This window comes from Anser anser (genome assembly GCF_964211835.1).
Source record: "Anser anser genome assembly, chromosome: Z".
NCBI lineage: Eukaryota > Metazoa > Chordata > Aves > Anseriformes > Anatidae > Anser > Anser anser.
Genome location: NC_139723.1, coordinates 40,146,957 through 40,173,199, shown reverse-complemented (window position 1 = coordinate 40,173,199; position 26,243 = coordinate 40,146,957). Strand labels below are relative to the sequence as shown.

Sequence of the window (26,243 nt, the reverse complement as noted above, 5' to 3'; positions counted from 1 at the left end):
CAGCCTGCGGGTCTGACTGAAAGCTGGAAAGCTGCAGCTCTGTAAGAGTAGCTCCCCAAAACCAGTGCACAGTAGCTCTCACTGCCTGGTCCAGGGCTGCTGCTCATCAAAGGAGACATCCAGTGTCATGACAGGGTGTATGAGAGGTCCGCAACTTTCCCAACTGTAGCTTGTCAGCAGGCAAGATTGTTAGTAGTGTTATGCCTTGCCTTCATGGCAAGTGGCATTTCCCTTCTTTTGTTTATGCTTACGCTGCTCACATTCCGCCCAGCCTGAACTACACTGGTAATCAGGGTATGTAGTTGTAATAAAAGCCATCAGCCTTAGTCATCTGCTGACACTTCATTGTCTGATATTCAAATGTCCAGTTTGACATCTCCCACTTTTTTTTTTTTTTGCGTAGTCAGCAAGATAACAAAAGTCCATTTCTTGTCTTCCCTCTTTTCAGTATCAACTTTAATTTTGAAAGAAAAGGATGGTTTCCTATCAATTAAAGTCCCCTTAAATACTATGCAAAATTTGGCCTCATGTTTATCATTGTTGCAGTCATTAGTCTTTGAGAAAACACTATAGAACACACTGTCATATTTAAACGTGTTTCTATCCACATACAAACATTTTTTTACAAAAATCTGAGAAAGTTCTTCCAGATGATAACAGCTACCAAAATGCACAACTAATCTTTTGAGTTGATATGTGAGGACACTAGCTTTTATGAGTTATCTCATGCTTTCCCAGGCAAAGCTGTATTTTTATCCCAAGGAGAACTCTCCAATCTGTATTGCTAAGACATATATATTTGAGCACAATGGAATAATTGCTTTTATTACATGACTAGCTAATATTATATATCAGTTCATTTCCATTGCAAATTCTGGTCTTGATGCAAGAAATTAGGGTTCATGTTAGAGGTGGCCAATTTTTTCAAGAAAATATTTCTCAATGAAAATTGTTTTCTCAACTAAAATACTTCCCACCCTCTCTCTTCCCCCTCCCTCCAGCAAACTACACTTCTGCAGCCAGTCTATCTGTAAATTTGTTTACATGTCCATCTGTGTGTCTTGCTATGCCAAATAAGTGTTAGGCCTGTTGGCTTATTCAAATTATTTTTTTATTTAAATTTAAGAAAAATCCTAAAAAAAGTGTTAAATACATGGTTAGGAAAAGCAGAAAACACTTTTCTAGTTCATCTTGACCCAGACAAAAAGTCTGCACTTCAATAAACAACAAAGAGTCAATGTGGAATGGATCCTCCTCTTGTCCTGGCAATACGGGAGATTTAATTCAGAGCTCCTGCTTATCTGAACACACAAACAAAAGATATGCAGCCATTTATCAGATGCCATTTTTTAAATTAAGTGGTAACAAAGATGCCTATTTTTAAATTAGGATATTTTAAAATATTTAAATATTATTTGCATTTTGGTAGAAAAAAAATCTAATTTTCCCCTTTCTTTACCAACAAAAAGAAAAAATGTTGAAGTATAAGAGCATAAAAACCATAACATCTCTAAGGCTTTTGTTTTTGATGTTATCAGAAATAATTTTTTCTTTCTTTCTTTCTCTTTCTTTCTTTCTTTCTTTTTTCTTTTTCTTCCTTCCTTCCTTCCTTCCTTCTTCTTCCTTTCTTCCTTTCTCTTTCTTTCTTTTTCTTCCTTTCTCTTTCTTTCCTTCCTTCCTTCCTTCCTTCCTTCCTTCCTTCCTTCCTTCCTTCCTTCCTTCCTTCCTTCCTTCCTTCCTTCTTTCAAGTAGTTAGTTTTATTTCTAGTTTTAGAACTCTATTTAAAGGTCTTAATTCTTTATTTCTTATGAATTCTGAGGCATATAATGAGCTTATGCTTCTGCCAGTTAAGAAGAATCTTTAATACAGCCAACATAAAGACTAATTTAGTTCTCCTCGAGTTAATTAGTCTGATTTGAAGAAGCAGCAAATTGTGTTTTGTTTAACTTAGATCACTAAAATGAGACTAATAATTTAAATGGGGATTTTCAATCTATCTCTGTAATTAATACATTTATTTATCAGGGGAAAAATAAAAAAGGACCGAAGAGTCAAAAATTGGAAGTTCAGATAACTACAGCCTCCTTGTCAAGTAGTAAAGAGTTTGAATTATATATATATAAATTCAGTATACTGAAGTAATGCCAATTCTATGTCATAACTTTATACAGTAATTTTGTTTGTGTCACATCACTCTAAACTTCAGCCCTCCTGCTTCAAACTACTGAGTCAGCCAGTTCCATATGCATGGGTCAAACATTTTGGTCAAAATAAAAGCACAAAGAGAAAACAACAAATTAAAAATCACATGCACACACAAACACAGAAAGTAAATTGTAGAGACAGAGAAAGGAATCGGGTGGAGAGGGACGTGACAAAGATAATTTGTTTCTCCAATGAGATTCAACAAAGGTTTGAACAGGTATTACCAAATCTTTTAAAATTTGGCAGTGGTGCCTGTTCACTGGAAGGTGCTTAACTCTGCCAAGCTTTTGTCCCCGAAGTTGACTGAGTCCTCCAAGAAATATATGCTATTAGCTACAAATACTGCTCGAAACAACACTTTTGATGAGCTGGAAAGCTTCCAAAATGTTGGACAGCCACTCAAAACACCACATTAACAGGTGATTTTTTAAGAGGTTATTTATTGTAAGAGTCATTTTCTTGCCTAAGTCTCGTCATAGGTTCTACTCCTTTGATCTGTCAACCCCCTAGGCCATGTCATTGCCCCTTGCTGTGGCACTATTCATTGCTAAATGCTCCTTACTGTATCTTGTCTTTTGTTGCTTGGTTGCCCAGACTCCTTGTGAACTGTCTAAATCTACAAACCACTTGTACAGAAAGTTAGGAAGTGAGAGAAATAAGAGAAAGAAAAGGGGAAGAAGAAAACTAGATTAGGGATATTGGAAGTTGATTTACTGTTTCCATAATTTGAGATTCCTTGGAACAGTAGGTACTCACAATTTAGTAGTAAAAAAACACTAAATGATGTCTTCATTTGCATCTTTGCATCTGTGCGAATGTATGGTTTAAGCTGACATTACAAGGGGTCTCAAACAGAAAAAGTCTCCAGAGCAAAACAAAATCCACTACAAATATGTTCAGAGCTAGAAATATGAATATATTGAGTTTTAAATGGTCACTGATCCAGAGGAAGCAGAACCTTGTGAAAAATCACTAGAAGTGAACAGACCAGACAGTAAATTAAAGAAGCTTTGGAAAAACAATCCCCAATATTTAATTCTCTTTGAGAAAAGAGACTTCAGACAATATTCCTAAATAAATAGTTTTGTACCAAAGATACCTTACTTTGTCTTCACACTGTGTTATATTTTTCCCCCAGATGTGTGAGGACTTGAATATTTGACCAGCCCATTTGGTACACTGGTTACAATTACCATGCATTTTCAGTTCCTAAGAAAGTAATATTTTCTATGCTATTAATTTACACTGACATATATTTACAGGGATTAGATTCTATATGTTGTGTCTGAAAACATTAAGGTAAATGTTCACTTATCTTAAAAATTTAGACACATATCGGTTTCCAAATTCTGATACTTATTATATTACCATATATTTAGATCAGCTGCCAATAAACATACAGTTACTGCACATTTGTTGTTGTCATAGGTCTAAAATTCCAGAGTTCTGACAATAATGGCACTGGTCAAACTCCCATTGACTGTGGTGTAGCAGGACTCAGTAACAGCTGAGGATGTCAGATTGATTTAACATTAGCAAACCTGGTATGAGCTGTCGCCTGTAATTTTGAAATTAGGTGATTATCTGTTACCTATAATTTTGAAATTCTCTTTAATCCTTGAAATGTGTGACAAACTGCTAAATTCCAGATATATCACTGATGCATCAGCAGTAGTAAGCTGTATTTAGCTCTCTTTCTACTTCTGCTCACACCAGTTCTTACATTCACATTTAATCCATGAATCAGAAAATAGAAGAGAAAAAATGTGTGAGCATAGGCACATGCACATACACTGCTGCCTCCTTTCAGATAACAGTCCTGATCTCCAGTTGTTTAACAGGAAGAACAGCGGACCTTGCCCTATCTGGAAGCATGACAAATCAAAGAAGAATTCTTAGGAATTAAGTGGGATTATGTTAGGCTCTCATCTCTCCCCACCCCCTGTAGAAAATGATCATGAAACAAAACATCCTCCGCACAAGGCTCTCACCTCCCTGTTCCCAGACATCCCCATCTTAAATTAAAAATCCTCCAGATCTCCCTATGTAATTGTTCATTCTGAACAGATGTTGTCAGTTTGAGACAAGGATTTGATACGAAGTGGAACTACGTAGTTTAAAAAGCTCAAATTAAAATTTATGGATTCATGGTAATAACTCCACCATGGTCCTGTTTCCATTTAAAGGCTGGTTTTCCAGTCTCCGTCTAATTCAAATTTTCTTTTGAAAGCCAAGTTTTCCAGGCCTCCTCACTAATCCAAATGCATTTGTCCTGGAACTGTTCCCAAACTACAGTGGCCAGTGTTCTGCCTATGAAACCCTCTTCCCTGGCTCACAGTGACAGAAAGCCATCTCCATGATGGTCAGGGTGGAAGATATCATAGTGCTTCAGTGCTCTCACCTAAGAACCAAAAGGAATTGTAGGAATTGCATACGGCCTCTGGACTCTTTCAGCCCCCTATGTAGCCTACACTTAGTCTCTATCTCTCTTTCTGAGGCTCCCAGATGCATGTCAGAGCAGGAGAGCACATGTAGAAATAGCTCAGTTCTTTGATTTGCATATTTTTAGCAAACATTTTTATGCAGACCCCACTGTGCCTGTGTTTTCCTTTGTGTTTTATGTTTTCACGTGAATAGCTACACCACACTTGCTCATACACTCAGATCAGAAATAATTAATCACCAGTTAGTCTGACTCACTGCATAAAGCAGGCCACAGGCTTCACCTAGCAAGTCCTGCATCTAATCCTGTAATGAGCTGTGTTTTTCATGTCTCCAAGTAATGTGTGATTTCTCATATATTTAATTTTCTCAGTGTTTAATTATACTTCCTGTTAAAACTGGAATTCCTGCATGAACTTTCCCGATGTCATCTGACAGCCACTGGATCTCGTTACCCCTTCACTCCAAGACCAGATTGCTTTCTGGCAGAGCTGCAGTGCCATCACCTTCTCTGTACTCTTCCTTTTCTCCTCCGGGGTTTCTTTGCTCACAGGGCTGCAACACTTGCAGAGGGATTTGTTGCTGAATGTCACTGCCACGCTCTTGTGGAAGTGACAGTGCATTTCCTGGTATGAACATGACTGATTTTGAAGAATAAACTTTGCACGCTGAATCAGCATAGGAGAAGGAAGAAGAACAGTTGTGTGGAAGTAACTTTGAATCTGCTCAACAAAACCTTTTTCTGCATCCAGAGACTCAGGGTGGTAAGTTACTGGTACAACACTGTCTGCACCCCTCACTTTCTTCTAAGTTATTTCCTCTCATTCTTCAGCACCCTTTTCCATAATTTGTGCTTTATCAGCATTAAAATCCCAAACCTCACAAAAAGCATACACTATTTTTATAGTGTGCAGTGGTCTCTGCTTTACTTTTCAAGTTCCACTGTATCTGAACTTTTAAAAGACACAGACATTTACTAAGCGCACATAAGTGGAAGAGATGAGAAAAATAAATAAATAGAAATGAAAAATTAACAATTCCATCTATTTATTCATGATACTATAAATCTTTGTTAGTTTGGAACCAGACTTGTTTAATAGGCAATTTTTACTTCTTTTCAGGTTTTTCCATATAACTAAAGGATGGAGCATGTGAAATAATTTTCTCTCTGAGGTACAATTACAACTAACAAGACTTTCTCACAAATGTAAACAGAAGATAAAAGAAATTTTCAAACAGACTTCTGAGCTTGGCATTTCCTTGCATGATAATAACTAATTAACCACATTTAGTGTAAGGACTTTTAGAATATAACAACTTCTCTGTGTGTGTGTGTGAGTGTGTTTGCTTATTAATTCTGCCTGAGATCATGAATGTGTTGCATATATGCTCATCATTGCTGCCTGCTCTGCTTGAGAAACACCACTAACTTTCCAGTTGTCCTTCCTTTTTTTGTTTCCAGGTTGTGCTGATACTCAGGGGAGTAAAGACCCAGTCTAACAACGATGAATCATTAAACCTGATGATCCTCTACTGCAAGAAGGCTACTCCGTGCAAAGGTTGTCCTCCAGCTGGGAGAATTGGTTTAACAGCACCAAATCACACAGCAGCCAAGTCAAGTCACCAGGCAAGTAGGGATGCAGATGGAGTCTTGCGAGCACCCTGTAGTGCACTGCCATAGACACTAGGTAAAATGAGGGCAGGCTGCAGCTATCGGGTGTCTCTTCACCAAACTCTCGAGACAGACTGTGAGTCAGAGCTGGAAATTTCATGTTACTGGCCATTTTATAATTGCCCCCAGTCTTGTCAATAAAAAGCAATTGTCTTTGTAAAGCTCTGTAAAGATTATTTCAGTGTTGGCATCTACAACCTTGCGTCGTGTTCTTGAAAAGATAAGAACAGAAATCATGAGATTTATACTTACAGTGGAATGTTAAACTGCAAAAAGAAAACTATGAGAGACAGTGCTATCTTTAAACAGATGGATTGAGTGTTGTGTGCTAATTCTGCACTTGAAATGCCTACTAAAAGGCAGAACAAAGGCAAGACATGATATGAGAATGCCGTCTGGCTCTACCAAGGAGAAAACACACAGTGTTTGTCTCCAGGGTTTCCAACAAGGAAAGATCAAACAGGTCACTCACACCAACACATTCCCATTCTAGAATCTCTACTCTAGTGCCTGTATTCCAATTGCTTCAGAGGCTGGCAGACTGGAATTGGCATCTCATTTTTCTGTAGTATGGTCATTGCTTATAGATACCAGTTCTTCCATTTCTTTAGTGTCCTGTCTTGACAAGACAGTGGATGTGGTCTCTTTTTCTTCCTCTTACTTCCCAGCTCATTAAGAACTGTCAGGACTAAAGGAAACTGGAATAATTCCAGGAACTTAAATTATTTTCTTTGCCAAAGACTAAACCGCTTCTTTTAAGGATTACTGAATCATTGTGAATGTAAATAAATCAGTCTCTCTAGTCTTTATTTTTGAAGGATAATGGCACACAGTCAAAACAATAGCAGAATAAAAAAAATGGTTGGAGAAATAAAAAAATGAAGTAACTGTATCTAGGAAGAAAATTAAAGTGTTCTGGCTCATGCTTACATCATTTTGCAACTAGAAGCCACTGCATGAGTCACCCAGAGGGACATGGGCAATTTACCTGTATTAAAAAGAACAGTCTTATAATGGGCAGATTATTTAAATAACTATATTTCCGAGACTCAAAAGCACTGTCCCCAAGCACAAATATGCATCCATGAAGATAAAAATTACTGACACAGACACTTCTATTCATGTGCTCACGTCATTCTTGAACAAAATAGGCTGTTATCAGAATTTCTGTTCCATTTTCTTTCAATATTAATCTTTATTCAGTCTCTAGACTCTCACACCACATTTGAAAAAAAAAACTGCTGCTATAGAAAATCAATGATCTTAGCATACCTTGATATTCCATGTATAAAATAGGCATAAATTTAAAGCTTCATTAAAAATATTAAATCACATTGTCAAAATTTGATAGTTATCATTATACATGAAATACATAGCTTTATGAATATATATATATGCTGAATATAAGTACGATTTTTTTCCCTCCGTTCTTTGTATTTAATCTTCTTTCCTTTTTTCTTTTTTTTTTTTCCTATCATAGAATGCAAATAGTGAAATCCAGGCTCTATTAAAATTTTGGCAAAACTCCCAAGTTTGAAACGGAGCCAGGAATTTACTCAGTAAATCTCGTTGACTGCTTTCTGCATTTTAATAGTATTATATCAGATAATCTTTTTTTTTTTTTCTGTGTTTTCATGATATACTCTCTATATAAGCTTGTATTTGAATTAGCATGTTAACTGTGAGTTTATGTATATAGAAAGAAATCTGAATATTATTTCACCAGGTTTAAAATAGAATGCATGTGAGCTGAATTCTTTTGTACTCCTCTTCTGATGGGCTTTCAAAAGCATCTGAAACCTCTTTTGATTTCTCACAACAATTTGAAATGTCTGTTACTTTCAGCATATTTCACACAAAATGTTCTCAGCATTTTTCAGCTAAATTATGTGCCTTACTTTCATTTATGAGGATGGCTCTTTTGTTAGGTTTTTACAATTTCTCCACAATCCCAAGACATGCTTTGATCACTTTGGAGTTAGTGACAGGGTACACTCAAACTCTTCTTATTTAAAAGAACGGGCATGTCAGTAATTAAGGTTAAAGAAAAGTCAGCACAAAAGCATTGATAGATTTAGTCTGTTCTAAAGCATGTATATATCACATAAGAAATTATAGCAGTGTTTCAAAAAGGAACAATTTAATAACAAAAAGGAACGATTTAAAATTCTAAACAGGTTTTAAAAGAGAAACATATCTGTGGATCAAAGAGCAGGTAATTCGGATTACCCTGTCTCTTACTTAGTAAACATACAGATGGACCTCTTTCTAACCTAATTTTTCCATTCTTTGCACTAGAAGAATGTGGAGAAACATATATTTTCACAGTTTTAGTCTACTTACAAATGTGATCTCAGAACTTGTTAGTAAGTTCAATATGGGTTTTCATGACCTGAGCCCTACAGTTAACACATATTCCCCTGAAGAACAGATCCATGCCACCAGAAGTGATGTGAACAGCTACCATGTTCCCAAGGAGAAAAATGTAGTCCAATCACGGCTTTTAGTCAGGTTTTTATTTCTATTCCAAAGGTGAGCTAGGGAGGGACTTTTTATTTTAAAAATACTACCTTGTTCAAGGATTCTTTTATTTTCCTATATACATATATATTTGAAAAGACAGTTACACATAACTATTTTGCATATGACCTGGAAGTTATAAGATAGTGATGATCCTTAGTGTTCAAGCAAATTCATTTCACAGTGATAAGCCAGCTGCCAAGTGAGTTTAGATGAGTTTTTTCTTTCACAGAATCACAGAATCACAAAATCACAGAATCATCTAGGTTGGAAGAGACCTCCAAGATCACAGAGTCCAAGCTCTGACCTAACACTAACAAGTCCTCCACTAAACCATATCACTAAGCTCTACATCTAAATGTCTTTTAAAGACCTTCTGGCATTCCAGGGTATTATACCGATTTGGAAGAGTTAAACTGCCAGTTATGTTTTTCACCATTATGTTTCACATGGTCTTTTAAACACACTGGGCTCTGGCAATGAAGGGACTAGAAGAAAAGGACCAGGTCTTTGAGTTGGGTTGGGAACCAATCCTACAAGAAAACAATACAGGCATTGAGCAACTGCTCCCAATAATGCTGTTGCTGAGGAAACATTGCACGCTGCTCTGTACCACCTGGAGTTTCCTAAGCGCTTGTCATCCCCAGGTGGCTACACTGGCTTGCTGTATTTTAAGTGAAAGATATGAGGTATTTAATGTGATGAGAATGTAACATCATCTACAAAGAATTGTTGCCCAGCTAACCAGCCAATAAAACTGTGATGGTGAATGGGACATAGAGTTTCCCATTCTTATTCAATGGGGTCTACAACCTAGGAAGGGCTTGAACTATGTTAGTAAATCGCTCTGGACCCTGCCATCTATTTAATGCCAGAGAGTTTTGTGTTTTAGTTTTCTTGTACCTCACATTTGTGGTCCACTTTCACTAGAGAAAAGCATTGCTTGTTTCATTGTCTTAATGAGTTCAAAATTTCCTTCCCAATAATCATTTATTTTATTCTGTAGCTTTCTAATAAAGTGCATAACTGAGAGAACTGCAGGTTGTGAAATTTATCTGTCATGAATTTAGTCTGAAAAAATAATTATTGTTCTGATAGTGGCTGGTCCCACTCTTAGATGTTTATTTAAGGAGAATGATTACAGTCAGAACCAGCCATAACAGCGCAAGACTGAACATTAGTGGATGAATATGATCCTTTCTCATGCTGCCAGGTGCTGTTTAGTATATGAAAAGAATTTTGCCACTTCCTATTAACTCACTTGCTTTTTGCATTTTCTATACTTAAAGAAAAAAATATTTTTAAGTAGTATCTGGTATAGGAATTTTACACCTTAGCCTATTTAGTGTGCTCCTTTAGCTGCTTTTCAGCATGTATTCCACATTAACTCATCTGATTTCATTTGTAATAGGACTAAATTTTCATTTTCCTTTATAAATAACTTTTGAGAAAGATATATTTAACTTCCTGCTAAGCTTTAAAATTTGTTTTAAATTAATTCCATTTAATACCTATTCTTTTTCTAAGTGACTTGATTTTAAGGACATATATATATATACATGTACATGTATATACATACACAATGTCTGCATTTCCTTGTGTCTCTGATGGATTTTCAGGTTTAAAGAGTGTATATAGTGATTAGAATAACATTGACTGGAGTATTGATGGTTTGGTCTTTACGATGCACACTTTTGGAGAAGAAATTTGGTTCCAAGTCATAAATGTTGCTTTCCTTCTAGCTTACAATGGTATTGTCTTCAACCATCCCCTGCTAGCTGATGTTCTGAGAGGAAGTATATTCAAGTTCTTTTCTTCTGAGCCTTTCCCCTCCAAACTTAACATGTGTTAAAAATTATGATGATTTTCCTTTTTTTCTAACTTTTTTTTTTTTTAAACAGATGTCTGTTTAAACCGAACTGCTGTTTAAAAGACCTACTCTGTCAATAAAGTCTAGTTTTTCTGGCATTCAGGTCTTGTGATGTATCCATTCCTGATTAAGTCAATGGTGGTACTACAGAGCACAGTGAGACAATGCAAATTGTTTTAAAATTGTTTTAGTGTCTATGTTGAACAATTCTTTAAAGGTGAGATTAATTTTAAATAAGTCAAATAAATCTTTCTGGAGAAATCTGATAACAATGATTATTTTTATTGAAAAACCGTAATAGTTGTAGATATTCCCAACTGAATCTTGGTGAGAGCTTTCAAATATTTAAACCAAGGAGATGTCATCTGAAAATGACAAGGATTAGGGACAGGGAAGCCTCATTAAAGTTATCTTTATTGACCCCCCCTTACAATGGAAGTCTGCTCAATAATTTGCTAGAGAAGAAACAAGCCCAATCTTGCTTCCCTTTAACCACTTTCATCCTGCTTCAGAATATTTTGAAATATTCTATGGTAACACTTTGTCAAGCAGTGTAATTCACTTGTGTCACTTTTCTTCTGTGTCACAGCAGTAAACTATTTCCCTATTTTTCTGTATGTTTTCTTTGGAACTGTAGAAAAATTGGCTGGGAGAAACTTTGACAATGTACCTATGTTGTTCTTGGCAGATCATTTTTGTTTTGCTTGCAACTTCCTTCAGTTTGCATGCAATTCTACCACTTCTTTAACCAACTTATTCCTGTGCTTACGTGCATTAAGTTTTTGCTGTTCTACAAACTATATCTTATCTGCCACAATCGAAGTTAATTGAATCTTTTTTTTTTCTTTTTTTGCTTTCCTCCGTGGGTATATAGATTAAAGTATTCCATTCCTCACTGCAGCAGCCTTCTGCATATTGGAAGATTGTTAAGTTTCCCTTAATTTCTTACCTTCTTTCAACTAAATAAACCCAACTTCCTACACATCCTGTTTTCTAGTTCTTGGATCCTTTTATTTCCATGATTTTTTCTCCCAACTGTTCAATTCCCCTTATTTACAGTACCAGTAGGATGTCTTTATAAAAATGGCATACTGGTGGTGAAAAGAGAATGCTTTTCAGGTTACTGTTTTGGTTAATTGATAAAAAAAGGGACTCTGATTGGGGAAAAAGGTATACGTAATACAGAACTTGGCAGTTGGGACTATAATCCATACATCGGAGTAAATTTGAAACATGAATATTTGGAGATGAGACAGCTGGTAAGAAGGAACTTGTTAATTTAGTATTTTGTTGTCATCACTATCTTTAATACTTTTTTAGTTGTTATATTCATCTCTAAAAGTGTTTGCTAAATATATATTTCATTTCATGTATAGATTTTTAACATTTAGCTCCCCATAAAGATCCTGGTAACAGATTATTACAATTTATAACAATCATTTATTGTTTGTTGAGTTCTGTTTGTTTGTTTGTTTTAGTTGTTGTTTGTTTTTAATTTCCCCTTCTCACACAGTTTGGGGAGGCTTCTGGTATCATAGTACAGCAGAGCTTTGTATCTTTCCAGCTAGCTACACAGAGATGTCCCATCTAACCTTCCCTTATCCTGCCTTCAGACCAACATACTAAATCAAATTACTGCTTCATGAATCTGAGAATACTGAAAATGATTCCTATCCTAGATTAGATAAATTTTTCTCACCAGAAGAAAATTATCCCACAACTGGCTTAGCCATGGGACAGACATGCAAGTATACAGGAAAAGGAGCAACCCTAGTGCATTTAGAGGTCCTGTCATCTTGACAAGAGACAAGACAAGACAAGAGACTGGCTGGAAACCTCTGACCTTTGGTCATCCCAAAATTTATAAAAGGCTGTTAGTTACCAAGAATCAACCCAGGTAAGTAGTCTTCAACCTGCTCAAGTTATTTGGGATGTGAGAATTCTGACCACCTGTATAATGGGCCCATATAAAAAGAAAACAAGAGAGAGAGAGGAAAAATAAAAAAAGGGAAGGGAAGGGAAGGGAAGGGAAGGGAAGGGAAGGGAAGGGAAGGGAAGGGAAGGGAAGGGAAGGGAAGGGAAGGGAAGGGAAGGGAAGGGAAGGGAAGGGAAGGGAAGGGAAGGGAAGGGAAGGGAAGGGAAGGGAAGGGAAGGGAAGGGAAGGGAAGGGAAGGGAAGGGAAGGGAAGGGAAGGGAAGGGAAGGGAAGGGAAGGGAAGGGAAGGGAAGGGAAGAAAAGAAAAGAAAAGAAAAGAAAAGAAAAGAAAAGAAAAGAAAAGAAAAGAAAAGAAAAGAAAAGAAAAGAAAAGAAAAGAAAAGAAAAGAAAAGAAAAGAAAAAAGAAAAGAAAAGAAAAGAAAAGAAAACTACAACAAGAACAAAACAGAATAGCATAATACAACCTCTATCAATGCTGTTTTCAGATTGTCACAAGTCCTCCTGTGAGGTATGAAGAGAATTGAATGATCACATCTGAGATCAGTGCTACTTAAACTCTTTCCCTTTTCATTAGGATTTATAAGAGTAATTAAGTGTTATGAAGTGGTTTTTTGTTGTTGTTTTTATTTTTTGATTGTTTGTTTGTTTTTAAATTCCCAAACTTCATATACATTCACTGTATATTTGGCAGGAAAAAAAAAAGAAAAAAAGTTGCCCATAAAGGCAGCTCCAAAAGACACATAAAAAAGTACATGTTCCCAGTATCAGGAGCCATAATAAACTTCATCTGCATAAAACACTGTCTTTCTCTTACCAACATTAGCTCAATACGTTCAGGTGTTTGTTTATCTGTAACGGGCTTACCTGGCAAGGGTTTGGTAGCAGGGGGACTGCAGGGGTGGCCTCTGTGAGCAGAGCCCAGCAGCTGCCCCATGTCAGAGCAGAGCCAGCTCCAGACGGCTCCAAAAACGACTTGCCGCTGGCCAGAGCCAAGGTATTGAGTGACACTGGTTGGGCCTCTGGGAGAGCAGGTTTCAGGAAGGGGGAAAGACAAAACTGCTGCACAACCACAGCTGAGAAAGAGGAGCGAGAAGCAGCTCTGCAGGCACCAAGATCAGTGCAGGAGCAGGGCAGGAGGTGCTCCAGGCAGGCAGCAGCAGTTCCCCTGCGGCCTGTGCAGGGAGAGGCCCCTGGTGGAGCAGGCTGTCCCCCTGCAGCCCATGGGTCCCACACGGAGCAGATCTCCACGCTGCAGCCCCCCCGTGGAGGAGCCCCCGGTGGAGCAGGTGGATGTGGCCTGGAGGAGGCTGCGGCCCATGGAGAGCCCCCGCAGGAGCAGGCCCCGGGCCGGAGCTGCAGCCCGTGGAGAGGAGCCCACGCAGGAGCAGGGGGTCTGGGGGGAGCTGCCGCCCACCCGTGGGGGACCCGTGCTGGAGCAGTTTGCTCCTGGGGGATGGATGGACCCCGTGGTACGGAGCCGTGTGGGAGCAGGTCTTGAAGAGCTGCTGCCTGCGGGCAGCCCCCGCAGGCTCAGTTCGGGAAGGACGGCATCCCGTGGGAGGGACCCCACGGGGAGCAGGGGCAGGGAGGGACCGTGAGGGAGCGGCGGAGACAAAGCGCTGTAGGCTGACCACAGCTCCCATTTCACATTTCCCTGCACCACTTGGGGGGAGAAGATGCAAGAGGGTGGATTGGGGGAAGGTGTTTTTAGTTTGCTTTTAGTTCTCACTGCTATGGTCTGTTATTAACTGGCAATAAATGACATGAATATCCCTTGTGCTGAGTCTGTTTTGCTGGTGACAGCAATACATGTTCGATTTCCCTATGCTTATCTCAGCCCATGAGCTTTTATCATAATTTTTTCTCCCCCTGTCCTTTTAAGGAAGGGGAATGAGAGATAGGTACGGTCGTGCCTGGCTACTTACCGATGTGAAACCACCACGTTTGCATGGATGAAAGTATTCCATTTTGTTGGTCTTTACGTGTTCTCCATGTAAATAATATAAATAAGTTCTTACTTTCTGCAGATACGATAGGAAGACTCTTAAGTCCCCGACCTTATGTTTTTATCACAGAGATTGAATGCTGATACTACTGGACTCAATGGGAGGTCTTGCCTTTACTCCAGAGGTTTAAGATATAAATAAATAAATAAATAAATAAATAGTGCTTTACTCTGCAGCTGTAGTACCCCAACCAGGAGCAGGGCGTTTTCCCTCAACTTTCTCATACCTTAGTAAGTAAAATAAAAAAGAGTGTTTTGACATTTCAAGCTGGAATTTGCATTCATATATCTACTTTAGCATTAAGACACAAACAACCTGCCCACCAATAAAGCTGAACTTAGCTGCGCTCATTGTTGCTGTTAAATTTCATGTCTCATTTTTGAAGCAGTAGCAATGGAATGAAACAGAGGTGTGATTCTGACATGCCTGACTGTAGCAGGAGAAGCAGTAGGTGGCACAAAGTGTGTGCAATATGAATAGCTGAATTTTATAAATTAATCTTCAGATGAGGTTTTCATTCTCATGGTAAGGTGAATGTATTAGCAATTATGCAGAAGATGAAGGCTGCCATGGCAATGGAGAAAAGAAATAGACAGGTTTTAACCCTGAATAACAGAATGTTGTTTTCACAGAATCAGCTAGGATTTCATGGACATCTTACTGTCTGACACAACAAAGCATATCATTCTTTCATTATTTTGGTCTGACCTTTAAAAATTTTCAAACCACAATGCAAGGTTAATTTCACAAAACAAGATACACATTATATAAGCATCCTGCTCATATAAGCATCTCCTATGCAGAATATAGAGCAGTCACATGGTAAGTAGTCTATTTTTACAGAAAAGTTGGTCCTTTAGCAAGAAAAGGGACTGCGAAGTTGAGACTTCTCAGTTGTATTTCTGAATGTTACTTCTTTGATAAAGCTGGGCTGTTCATCCTGCCCTTGATATCATGCATCTATCTGTAAAACCAAAAGACTTAATACCTTGCAAATCTGTCATAAAAATGTATTTATGAACAATTTTATAGAAGCATATAATCACGGAATACCCTGAGAATCATTTTATGATTCTACCCTTGGGATCCACAATGATCATTGAGTCGAACTCCTGGCTCCACACAGGACCACCCAAAAACCAGACCATATGTCTGAGAGTGGTGTCCAATCACTTCCTGAACTCCAGCGGCTTGGTGCTGTGACCACTGCCCTGGGGAGCCTGTCCCAGTGCCCGACCCCCCTCTGGGTGCAGAACCTTTCCCTAACCCCCAGCCTGACCCTCCCCTGTCCCAGCTCCATGCCGTTCCCTCGGGTCCTGTCGCTGTCCCCAGAGAGCAGAGCTCAGCGCCTGCCCCTCCGCTCCCCTCGTGAGGGAGCTGCAGGCCGCCATGAGGCCTCCCCTCAGCCCCCTCTGCTCTGGGCTGAACACACCAAGGGACCTCAGCTGCTCCTCATACATCTTGCCGTCTAGACCCTTCACCATCTTTGTAGCCCTCCTTCAGACACTCTCTAATAGCTTTATGTCCTTCTCATACTGTGGCACCCAAAACTGCAGACAGATCAAGGTGAGGCTACACCAGCGCAGAGCAGATCAGGACAATCTCTTCCCTCAACCAGCTAGCAGTGCTGTGGCTGATGCACCCCAGGGTACAGTTGGCCCTTTTGGGTGCCAGGGCACGCTGCTGGCTCATGTTCAACTTGCCATCAGCCAGGACCCCTGGATCCCTTTCTGCAGAGCTGCTGTTCAGCCTCTCGCTCCCACAGTCTGTATGTATTTTATAGGTTGCCCTGTCATGGGTTCAGAACCTCGCACTTGCTGTGGTTGAGCTTCAGGTGGTTGGTGGTTTTCCAGGCCTCTCATTTGTCAAGATCTCTCTGCAAGACCTCTCTACCCTCGAGGAAGTCAACAGGTCTTACCAATTTAGTGTAGTACACAAACTTAATATAGCTTTCAGTACTGTATCCAGGTTTTTTATGATAACATTGAAGAGAACTGACCCTCAAATGAAGCCCTGTGGAACGCCCCTTTTTACTGGTTGCCAGCCTGATATAACCCCATTTACTGTAACTATTTGAGCCCAACCCATTAGCCAGTTGTTCACCCAACACATTATTACAATGCATAATTTCTCAAATATACAAGATAGAATCACAGAATCATTGAATGGTTTGGATTGGAAGATACCTTAAAGATCATCTAGTTCCAAGCCCCTTGCCATGGGCAGGGGCAACTTCCACTAAATTAGGTTGCCCAAAGCCTCATCCAACCCAGCCTTGAACACTTCCAGGGAAAGGGGAGTACTCCAGGTCAGGTCTCACAAGAGCAGAGTAGAGGAGGAGAATCACCTCCCTTGACCTGCTGGTCACATTTCTTATGCAGCTGAGGATACGACTGGCTTTCTGGGCTGCAAACACACACTGCTGGCTCACATCAACCTTTTCACCCACCAATAAGCCCAAGTCCTTATCTGCAGGGCAGCTCTTTATCCACTCATTGCCCACCCTGTATTCATATTTGGGATTTCCCCAGCTCAGGTGCAGGACCTTGCACTTTATGATACAATTATAAATTCTGACTAACAACAATTTATTTCCAAGCAAACTTTCTGTAAGTAAATACTCAAAAAATAGGACAATTTAAAAAAAAAAAAAAAAGGAATAGTGTGTGTGTACTGGGTCTGCCTGTGTTGGAGCTAACTTTACTCACAACAGCTTGTATGGTAATTTGCATTTGGGGCTAGAATAGTGTTGGTAATGCACCAATGTTTTGGCTACTGCTGAACAGTGCTGGCACAACATTGTCTCTCCCAGTGTCCATCCCCAAAGGCCAGTGGGCTGGGTTTGGGTAAGTGGTAGGGATGGTGCACAGCCAGGACAGCTGACCTAAACTGACTGTAGAGTTTTCCTATACTGTATGACGTCACACTGAGCAATAAAATCTGAGGGAAAGGAGAAGGAATGAAAGACTTTCATCGTTATGGCACTCGACTTCCAAAACAGCTGTTAGGCATACTGAGGTCCTGAGTCCCAGGAAGTGGATGGACATCTCCCTGCCAATGGGAAGTAGTGAACAAATTCTTCTTTTGTCTTTGTTTCCATGTAGGACTTTTTCTTTCCTTATTCAACTGCCAATATCTCAACCCATGAGCTTTTCTAGCTTATTTTTTTCCCCATCTTATTGAGGAAGGGAGGTAAAAGACCAACTGAGTTGGCATCTGGCAGACAGAAAATGTCAAACCACCAAGACACATTACCACTGTAACCCATCCTTTTCTGTATGAGAGACACATTGTATTTCATAGAATTATAGAATGGCTAGGGTTAGAAGTGACCTTAAAAATCATCTAGTTCCAATCCTCCCTGCCGTGGGCAGGGATGCCTCCCTCTAGATCAGGTATTTATAACTTTTAACACTAGTTTTGCATTAAAAAAATCATGTACCAGACTGAAGACCACAGAATATCATTGGAAAAACAAACTTAGGATAAAGGATCAAGAGATCTGATATATAATGACATCACTTGAACACATATTTATTTATTGGGTCATCAAAGTAATTATACATTAATTACAATCCTTGAATGTTTGTTTATTTTGTTTTGTCTTCTTTTGCTTTGTTTTAACTAGGAGGACGGGAATTCAGGAGAAGAGAAATTATTTGAAAGTTTCTTTATGTTTCACTTTGAACACTGAATTAACTTGAACTGACAAAACATAAACATGAGTTCTGCACTACATGCAAATTCTACCATCTTGATGTATTTCTGCTATGATTAGAAAATCTGTTCCCATGTTATTATGTGTGTAGGATCTTAATTTACTGTTGGTGAAATATGTATGAGTTGACCTGACCTAAATATAATTGTACAACAGTAGTAGTATTTAGATTAGATTAGACTGTGCTGTATTGATGTGTTTGGTAAGTTAAATACATAAGCAAATCAATATTTAAAGACTGTGTACTTTACATATTTTTGTTTGTTTGCTTGTTGTTTGTTTGTTTTTTCCTAGTGAAAACAATACAAAATATCAAAAACAGGTATTTTGACACTCAGAAATGAATAATTTCCTAGAATCTTACCAGAAGCACCTGTATTTTATTTATGTTTTTAGATCCGATTATGAACATAAAAAGAGAAATGATGGTGACCTCCATAAAGAGGTTGTCCAATATTTTAACAGTATATGAAATTGCACTTAAGTAGAAACAGCTACATGCAGGAAATTCAACCTTTAAAAGTATATGGAATATCTAAAAGTTAATTAATAATCTCTTCATTACAAATAAACAAGACTAATGCAGGTCAGGAGAAAGGTATGCCTCTCTCAGGCATCCTACATGGTTTGAACTGATAATACTTAGGTCAAGATACTTAATATTATTTTTTTTTCAGTGGTATATGCTCTTGCAAATGGTTGAATGGGATGCAAGGATCTGTTCTTTCATTTTAACTCAGCATGGTTATATAGAAGATGCAAAGGTGACTGCATATTTTTCCAAAATATTGACTGCAAAGATATTTTTTCAGTCTTCACATAATGCAATTTTGGAGTTAAAATACAAGCACTTTCCAAGAGTGTTCCAATGCTTTCCAACTCTTCCTGGGAGAATGGAATATGATCTCAATCCAAACACCACTCAAGTCTTCATCACAGCATTTTTACAAAGTTATTAATTTCCTTCAAAGTTTTCTTTATCATAGTGTCATTATACAACTGCTATATCTAGTACTGTAGTACTATATCCATTATACATAGTGTTATATATAGCATTATACAACTGCTATATCCAGTAATGTAGTAAGGAAGTAGCAGTACTGAGACCTTGCTTTTCCACATAGAATCATTAAGGTTGGAAAAGACCTTCAGGATCATCTGGTCCAACTATCACCCTACTACCAATATTACGCTCTATACCATGCCCCTAAGCACCAGGTCCGACCTCTCCTTGAACTCCCCCAGGGATGGTGATGTCACCACCTCCCTGGGCAACCTGTTCCAATGCCTGACTACTCTTTCTGAGAAGAAATGCCTCCTAATTTCTAACCTAAGCCTCCCCTGGCACAATTTGAGGCCATTCCCTCTAGGCCTATCAGTAGTTATCTGTGAGAAGAGGCCGACCCCCAGCTCCCCACACCTTTCTTTCAGGCAGTTGTAGAGAGCAATAAAGGCTCCCCTTAGTCTCCTCTGCTCCAGACTAAACAACCCCAGTTCCCTCAGCTGCTCCTCATAAGACTTTTGTTTCAGGCCCTTCATCAGCCACATAGCCCTTCTCTGGACATGTTCTAGGGCCTTGATGCCATTCTTGTAGTGAGGGACCATATATACCCACCTTGTCAGGATATCAGACTTGCCAGTCTTGTAGCCAGATTTCTTCTCAGAATTACTCACAACTTGATGTTTGATTTTTAAAATTAAATTTCCAAGATTCAATAGCAGTGCAAGGCTCTACAATCATTTTCTTTTGAAACTGGGTCAGGAAAAATAACTGTGATCTGACCCAATTATCTCTCATTAAACCATTTATAAGAGTAGCTCTGTATTGCAGGGCAGTGAAGATTACTGTTCTACAACATATAAATTTGTTCCATACACTAAATCTTTTGGTTTTGCAAATTTGAAGTTATTAGATTCCAGAGAGATATGTGTGTAGAAAAGGTGCATTATTTTGAAAAGGAGGGAAAAGTACAAGATGTCAGTCATAGAAGCAGCATATGTTCATACTAATTGGATGAAAAAGCACCAAACCTTATCAGATGTGTTAGTTTGTTGTGTGCAATGAGCTGTTTTTTTCAGTGAGTGTTCTTACAACACAGTTAATGATAATGCCTTGTATCAACAACTAATTTTTAGAAAATACTTGCAAGATGAAGCTTTGATCTGATGTTGATGGGAAGGGGTAGGATTCTATTGTTGACCCTTAGCTACCCTATTAACTACACAGTATAGATTACAAACAATATGTAAATGTCTTTAAATTTAGGACATAGAAGTGTATGATTTTGTTCTGGAAGGTGTTTCCAAAGATACTATCTCTCATCTATAGCTTATTTAGTTCTTTCCAAGCCAAAGTTCCCTCTTGCTAAACCTGTGACTTCTAGGTTGGATACACTGTCTAATAAACCACCTCAGCTTATTCCACAGGTTTTAGTATATCTGAGATACATCTATATTTATATGTCGATAGAATACATATCTGGGTTCCAAAGATGATATATGCATTAGATGTATCAGTTTGTGCTGAATAATACAAGATATCTATTTCTAATGTGTTGAGAAAGAAGTTCAGCAAAACATTAGATTGTATAGATATGAGTTGTCTCTATTTAGCCTAGTAGGAAATAAGAGGATCAGAAGATAGTGGAAGAGGGGAAAAGCAACAACAACAACAAATACACAAACAAACAAACAAAAACTGAGAAATAAGGTGTGGTTTTCTGAGAACAAGAGTCATAAGCCAGCCTTAATGTAAATAAAATAAAATAAAATTGAATTAAAATTAAAATAAATATGGTTATTTGCCTTACAAATATTATGTTAAATTGCAATTAATAATATTAATTTCCATTACACAATAGGTAATTTGATGTTAATAATGAGCAGATAATGAGCTGATAATAGGCCTCTGCCTTGGGATGACATTCTTCATTCAATAAACTCTATCCTTAAGAAGTTTTTCATTCACAAATGTCAAGTTTTCTGTGGAGTTCTAGCTTTCCTCAGAATTCCGTTTTGCAATTAAAATACACAGAGTGTATTCTTCCCTGATAGGCATATTTTCTATCACAGAATCATAGAATAATTCACATTGCAGGACAACCCTAGATAAATTCACAATCATAAAGGTACAATTTTAAGTGTTGAGTTTATTTATTTCCCATTTTACAAAGTTACAAGTTTCCTGCTGCTGCTATACATTATTTCTATTCATCTTCTTAGCAGTTAATGGTTCTTTATTTAAACACTATGCTACAGTTGTTAAAGTATTATCTATAACCGGAAAATCTGGTGTGTATAGGGTAGGTTTCTTAAACTGCCAAAGGTCTCACCCTATATGTAAGAATCATTACAAAATTGCTATGAGTTCTTTTTAGATTAGCTTAAAAGTAGTTATTACCAAGCGCTGTGTTAAAGGGTAAAGAACTTTGGCATGACCTAAACCCCCTTGTGTTCCAGCTTGTCCTCAGATATCAGAGGGGCTGGGGGCAGCTGGGCTTGGATTCTGAGTGATGCCCAATTTGTCACTGTAAGTCAAGTCACATTCAATTTATTAAATTATCATTACCACAGATGCACAAACAGTACAGTATTGCAGTACTATAAGTCCGGTCTCATTAATCACAATCACAGATGCACAAATATCACAATACACTTTCAGTCTAGTAAATGACTGGTGTAGTTTATTGAAGCAACAGGAGTACAGGTTCTTGTGGATTGCCGGTGGTACATACGCTGTCTGCAAAGCACATGCAAATAACAAGAATATGACAAACACAACCAACTACACATGTGCTAACTTATGAAACAACTCTATAGAGAATGTTAGTTTTCCTGGGGAAGATCTTCATATAACTGAGTTCAGATCTCATCCAATAGGCATCCCTATAGGTGGGAGAGGTTCAGCCAGTTGACTGATCCCAGAAGTCAGCAATGTCCTTCAACTTGTGTGCGATGGTGTCTTCCCTGACATTTTCCTGCCTTAAGCCATTTTAATACTATCTTATTACTTTTAGGTGGAGCTTAAGTGACTCTAGTCATGTGCATCTTCGATGTGATTGGTATAATTTTTTTCACTTTTGTTTTAAAGGTATAGGCTCAAAGAAATTCAGAGCACATGTTCAATGAGGGGTAGTCATACCTTGAAGGAAGGTAGACTTTGGGATGGAGATGTGTTTTGGCATTATAATGAGATTATAATGAGCAAAGTTCACCCAGAAGACATGATTTTGGTTATCAGTTAGACTCAGGGCTGTCCATGCAATCTACCAGTTCAATAGTACTGATGATAGTACCTGATCTATCATCAGGTTTCCCATCCCTGCAGTGATAGCACAGAACCTAGCCATGGTGTCTTCACTCCACTCCAAACTCTGTGCTATATCTCTTAGAGTCATCACACCAAGCTCCCTTGGTGTCACCAATACCTAAGGTTGCAGGTTATATTGCCAAGGGGACTGTCATGGATTCCTTGCATATCTGCTGCATATCACCCTGGAAGTTTCCTCAGTGCTGAACCTTCTCTTAAGATGTGGACATATGGTTAACCTCTGTAACTCACCTCCAGCAATTATTCCACACCAAGAAAGATTAACATTTATTTTTTTTTCTTTTTTTTTTTTTTTTCTGATGCTCAAACATATGATATTTCCACGTGCCATGTGACTGTTTAGCTGGTAAATTTTACTGAACAGTTGGATAAATTTTATTGAACAGTTAACGTATTTCTTATCATCTATCAATTAAATTAATGGCTATGGACTCACTTCTGACCATCAAATAATACAAATTTCAAGTGAACGGAGACAAGATATTTGCACTATTTCACCTGAGATCACTTCAGACATGTTTCAACCTACCCTATCATTCAAATTTTGTCAGCACAAATATTTAATTACTAACTCTTTGTTAAATATTTTCAGCATGTCACTTTACAGGCAAATCCACTGAATACAAGCCACAAAATATTTCTTTTTTTTTTTTTTGTCTTCCTACAAGGACTCTGATACTATCAGGAAAAAAAATAAAGAAAGAAAAAAAAGGTGAGTTTGTGATGTCAAAAAGGAAGAGAATCTAAATAATTACCAGGTCTACGATCTCTTGTATCACATCACTTTCACAGTCAAGAATGCAAGAATATCCCAAGGTCAACACATATGGAATAAAAATCTATGGATCCATTTCAGAGATGGGCTGCAATTCAAATGTGAGACAGCACCATAGCAACATACAATATAAAACACATTGCTGGGTGAAGATCAGCCTTTCTACGTCATTAGGCCATAACTTGAAGAGTCTGGCATGCCCCCTTAAGAGATACACTTCTATCAGGGAGACTGACATACTGGCCAACCAGTTCAGCAATATTATTTTTCTGTACCAACTAATGCAACAAATTCATTGTGAGGCAGTAGAAAAGGTAAAGGTGATTTTTATTAAAACAAAACAAAACAAAACTGATTGCAACAACAGGATATGTTTGGCTTTCTGGGCTGCAAACACACATCGCTGGCTCATGCTGAGTTTCTCATCAGCCAGCACTCTCAGGTTCTTCTCATTAGAGATGCTCTCAATCCATTCTCTGCCCTGCCTGTATTTGTGCTTGGGATTGCCCTGACCCAGATGCAGGACCTTGCACCTGGCCTTGTTGAACCTCATGAGTTTCACACAGGCCCACCTCTCAAGCCTGTCCAGGTCCCTCTGGATGGCATCCCTTCCCTCCAGCATGTCAACTGCACCACACAGCTTGGTGTCATTGGCAATCTTGCTGCGGGTGCACTCAATCCCACTGTCCATGTCACTGACAAAGATGTTAAACAGCACCAGTCCCAATACTGACCCCTGAGGAGCACCACTGACCACACCTAGACATTAAACTGTCGACCACAACTCTGAGTACGACCATCCAGACAATTCCTTAACCTCCAAGTGGTCCATTCATCAAATCCATGTGTCTCCAATTTAGAGACAAGGATGTCATGTGGGACAGTGTCAAATGCTTGGCACAAGTCCAGAAAGATGTTATCAGTGGATCTACCCTTATCCCCCAATGCTGTAATGCCATTGTAGAAGGCCACCATATTTGTCAAGCACAATCTGTCCTTAGTGAAGCCATGTTGGCTGTCCCCAGTCACCTCCTTGTTTTCCATGTGCCTTAGCACAGTTTTCAGGAGAATCTACCCATAATCTTGCCAGGCACAGAGGTGAGACTGACTAGCCTGTAGTTCCTTAGGTCTTACGTTTTTCTCTGTGTACACAGAAAATATTTTCTCAGTCTGGATCATGTCTGGTACGTTGGATTTGAGGCTGAATTTCATCTGAAATTTAATCCCAAATATTTTGGACTATATCTTTAAAGCAACCGAGACTGTCTATAATCTGCACAAAAGCTAATTTAGCAGGAATTCAGATTGCTAAATTTAGATTAATAATCCCTGTTTTTAGGTCACCTCTTTTTCTTCCTCTCAGATAATGCATAGGGACTTTTAAAGATTATATTTAATATTTTTGCTCATAAATCAGACTTCAGTAACTCTACACACAAAATCTGCTATTATTTTCATTAATGGAATCACCCTTTCAACTAGCTACCAATACCTTTCTCATTACACCACCTACCAGTGAACATTTCATGCTTAAACTCAATTAATCCAGCACAGAATCCATCATAAGTAAGCATTTATGGAAAATTCTTCTTCTGTTTTTGGCATAAAGACAGTAAAAATGCAAGACCTGCCCTACATTTATATCAGCAGTGGTACCGTATTTCAATGTCAGTCATCAGAAACCTTTACTGTTGTTTTCGCTAAGACTTAATTCAAGGGTAAGATGACGTGGTTTATATCTCAAGTGTCAAAACAATACAAATGCATTGTCTCCACAGAGATGGATGCAATCCGTTGTCAGATCACCTGACCCATTTAGCTGCAGATTCAAAGGAAAATGAATTTTGCCTCCAGTTTTTGAAATGGACTGCTGGTTGTAAATGGCAACACACTATTGCAATACAGTGACTCATACAGATATTCCTGGAACTTACTCACTACACATGTAAATTAGATTGGCACATACTTCAGTAGAATTTTCATAATTGAAGAAATAGTAAAAAGCTATATTGAGTCCATTCGTATATTGCCTGTTAGTCCTGAGGGTTGGCATCAAACCAGTCCCTCAGTGTTAAAAAAAACTCTACAACGAGCAAACCTGGTCTGGGATTCAGTTAAAAGAATAAAAAGCTAAGGAATGATTGTTGTTTTTGTTGTTGTTGTTTGGTGAGTTTTTTGTTTGTTTTGGATTTTGTTTTTGTGCTTTTGACTACAGACCTGCAGTCACTGTAAAGGCAATGTGTCCGTAGTCATAGTTATGGCCCTTAAAATGTTACTTTCCTAAGAGGCAATGAAAGTAGTTCATTATGAAATTCAGGTCATTCATTATTTTTTTTTATTCATCTATGCTGCTTCATGCATTCTTGAAAACTGAACTGAGGCTAACCTGCTTTGCTTCCTCATGCTCTAGTAACACCTCAGAGTTGTGAAACCACACTGTGGAAGAATTGTGGTCTAAAAACAAAGGTCTAAAACAAAGGTCTGTGGTCTAAAAACAAAACTTGCTTGGGTTAAAATACTTTTTTTACAAAAACATTTGTGATAGATAAAGTTTGAAAAATCAATTTATTGTTTATGTTTTTTGGTTTTGTTTTGTTTTCTTTTGTTTTCCCTCACTTCTTGTTCTTTGGGCTGCTTAAGGGGTCATGTAGATCCTCTGCACACTTTCCGCCTGGACTTTTATCCACAGAATCTTTTTTAACACAGTAGTATCAGGGATATTTTGTGCTCTGCTTGGAAATCATCCAAATACATTCACATGATTGTTG

General features: G+C 38.3%; 1 protein-coding gene and 1 long non-coding RNA gene across 2 annotated transcripts in view; one reads left to right on the top strand and one right to left on the bottom strand.

Annotated features, from left to right (window-relative positions):
- LOC310889166 lies at positions 1 to 12,667 on the top strand. Its single transcript, XR_014576416.1, has 3 exons — positions 1 to 5,412; positions 5,770 to 5,821; positions 6,111 to 12,667. It is a non-coding gene; the product is annotated as an uncharacterized lncRNA (long non-coding RNA).
- Positions 1 to 22,767, bottom strand: part of LOC310889551 (uncharacterized protein) — a gene marked incomplete at its 5' end in the record, with an annotated part of 69,478 nt that extends 46,711 nt beyond the window's left edge. Inside the window, 2 exons of the mRNA XM_083817136.1 lie at positions 13,511 to 14,155; positions 22,666 to 22,767. Of these exons, the coding sequence (XP_083673262.1) occupies positions 13,511 to 14,155; positions 22,666 to 22,767 (747 nt within the window). The remainder of the gene's footprint in view (positions 1 to 13,510; positions 14,156 to 22,665) is intronic.
- Positions 22,768 to 26,243: the final 3,476 nt, after the last annotated feature.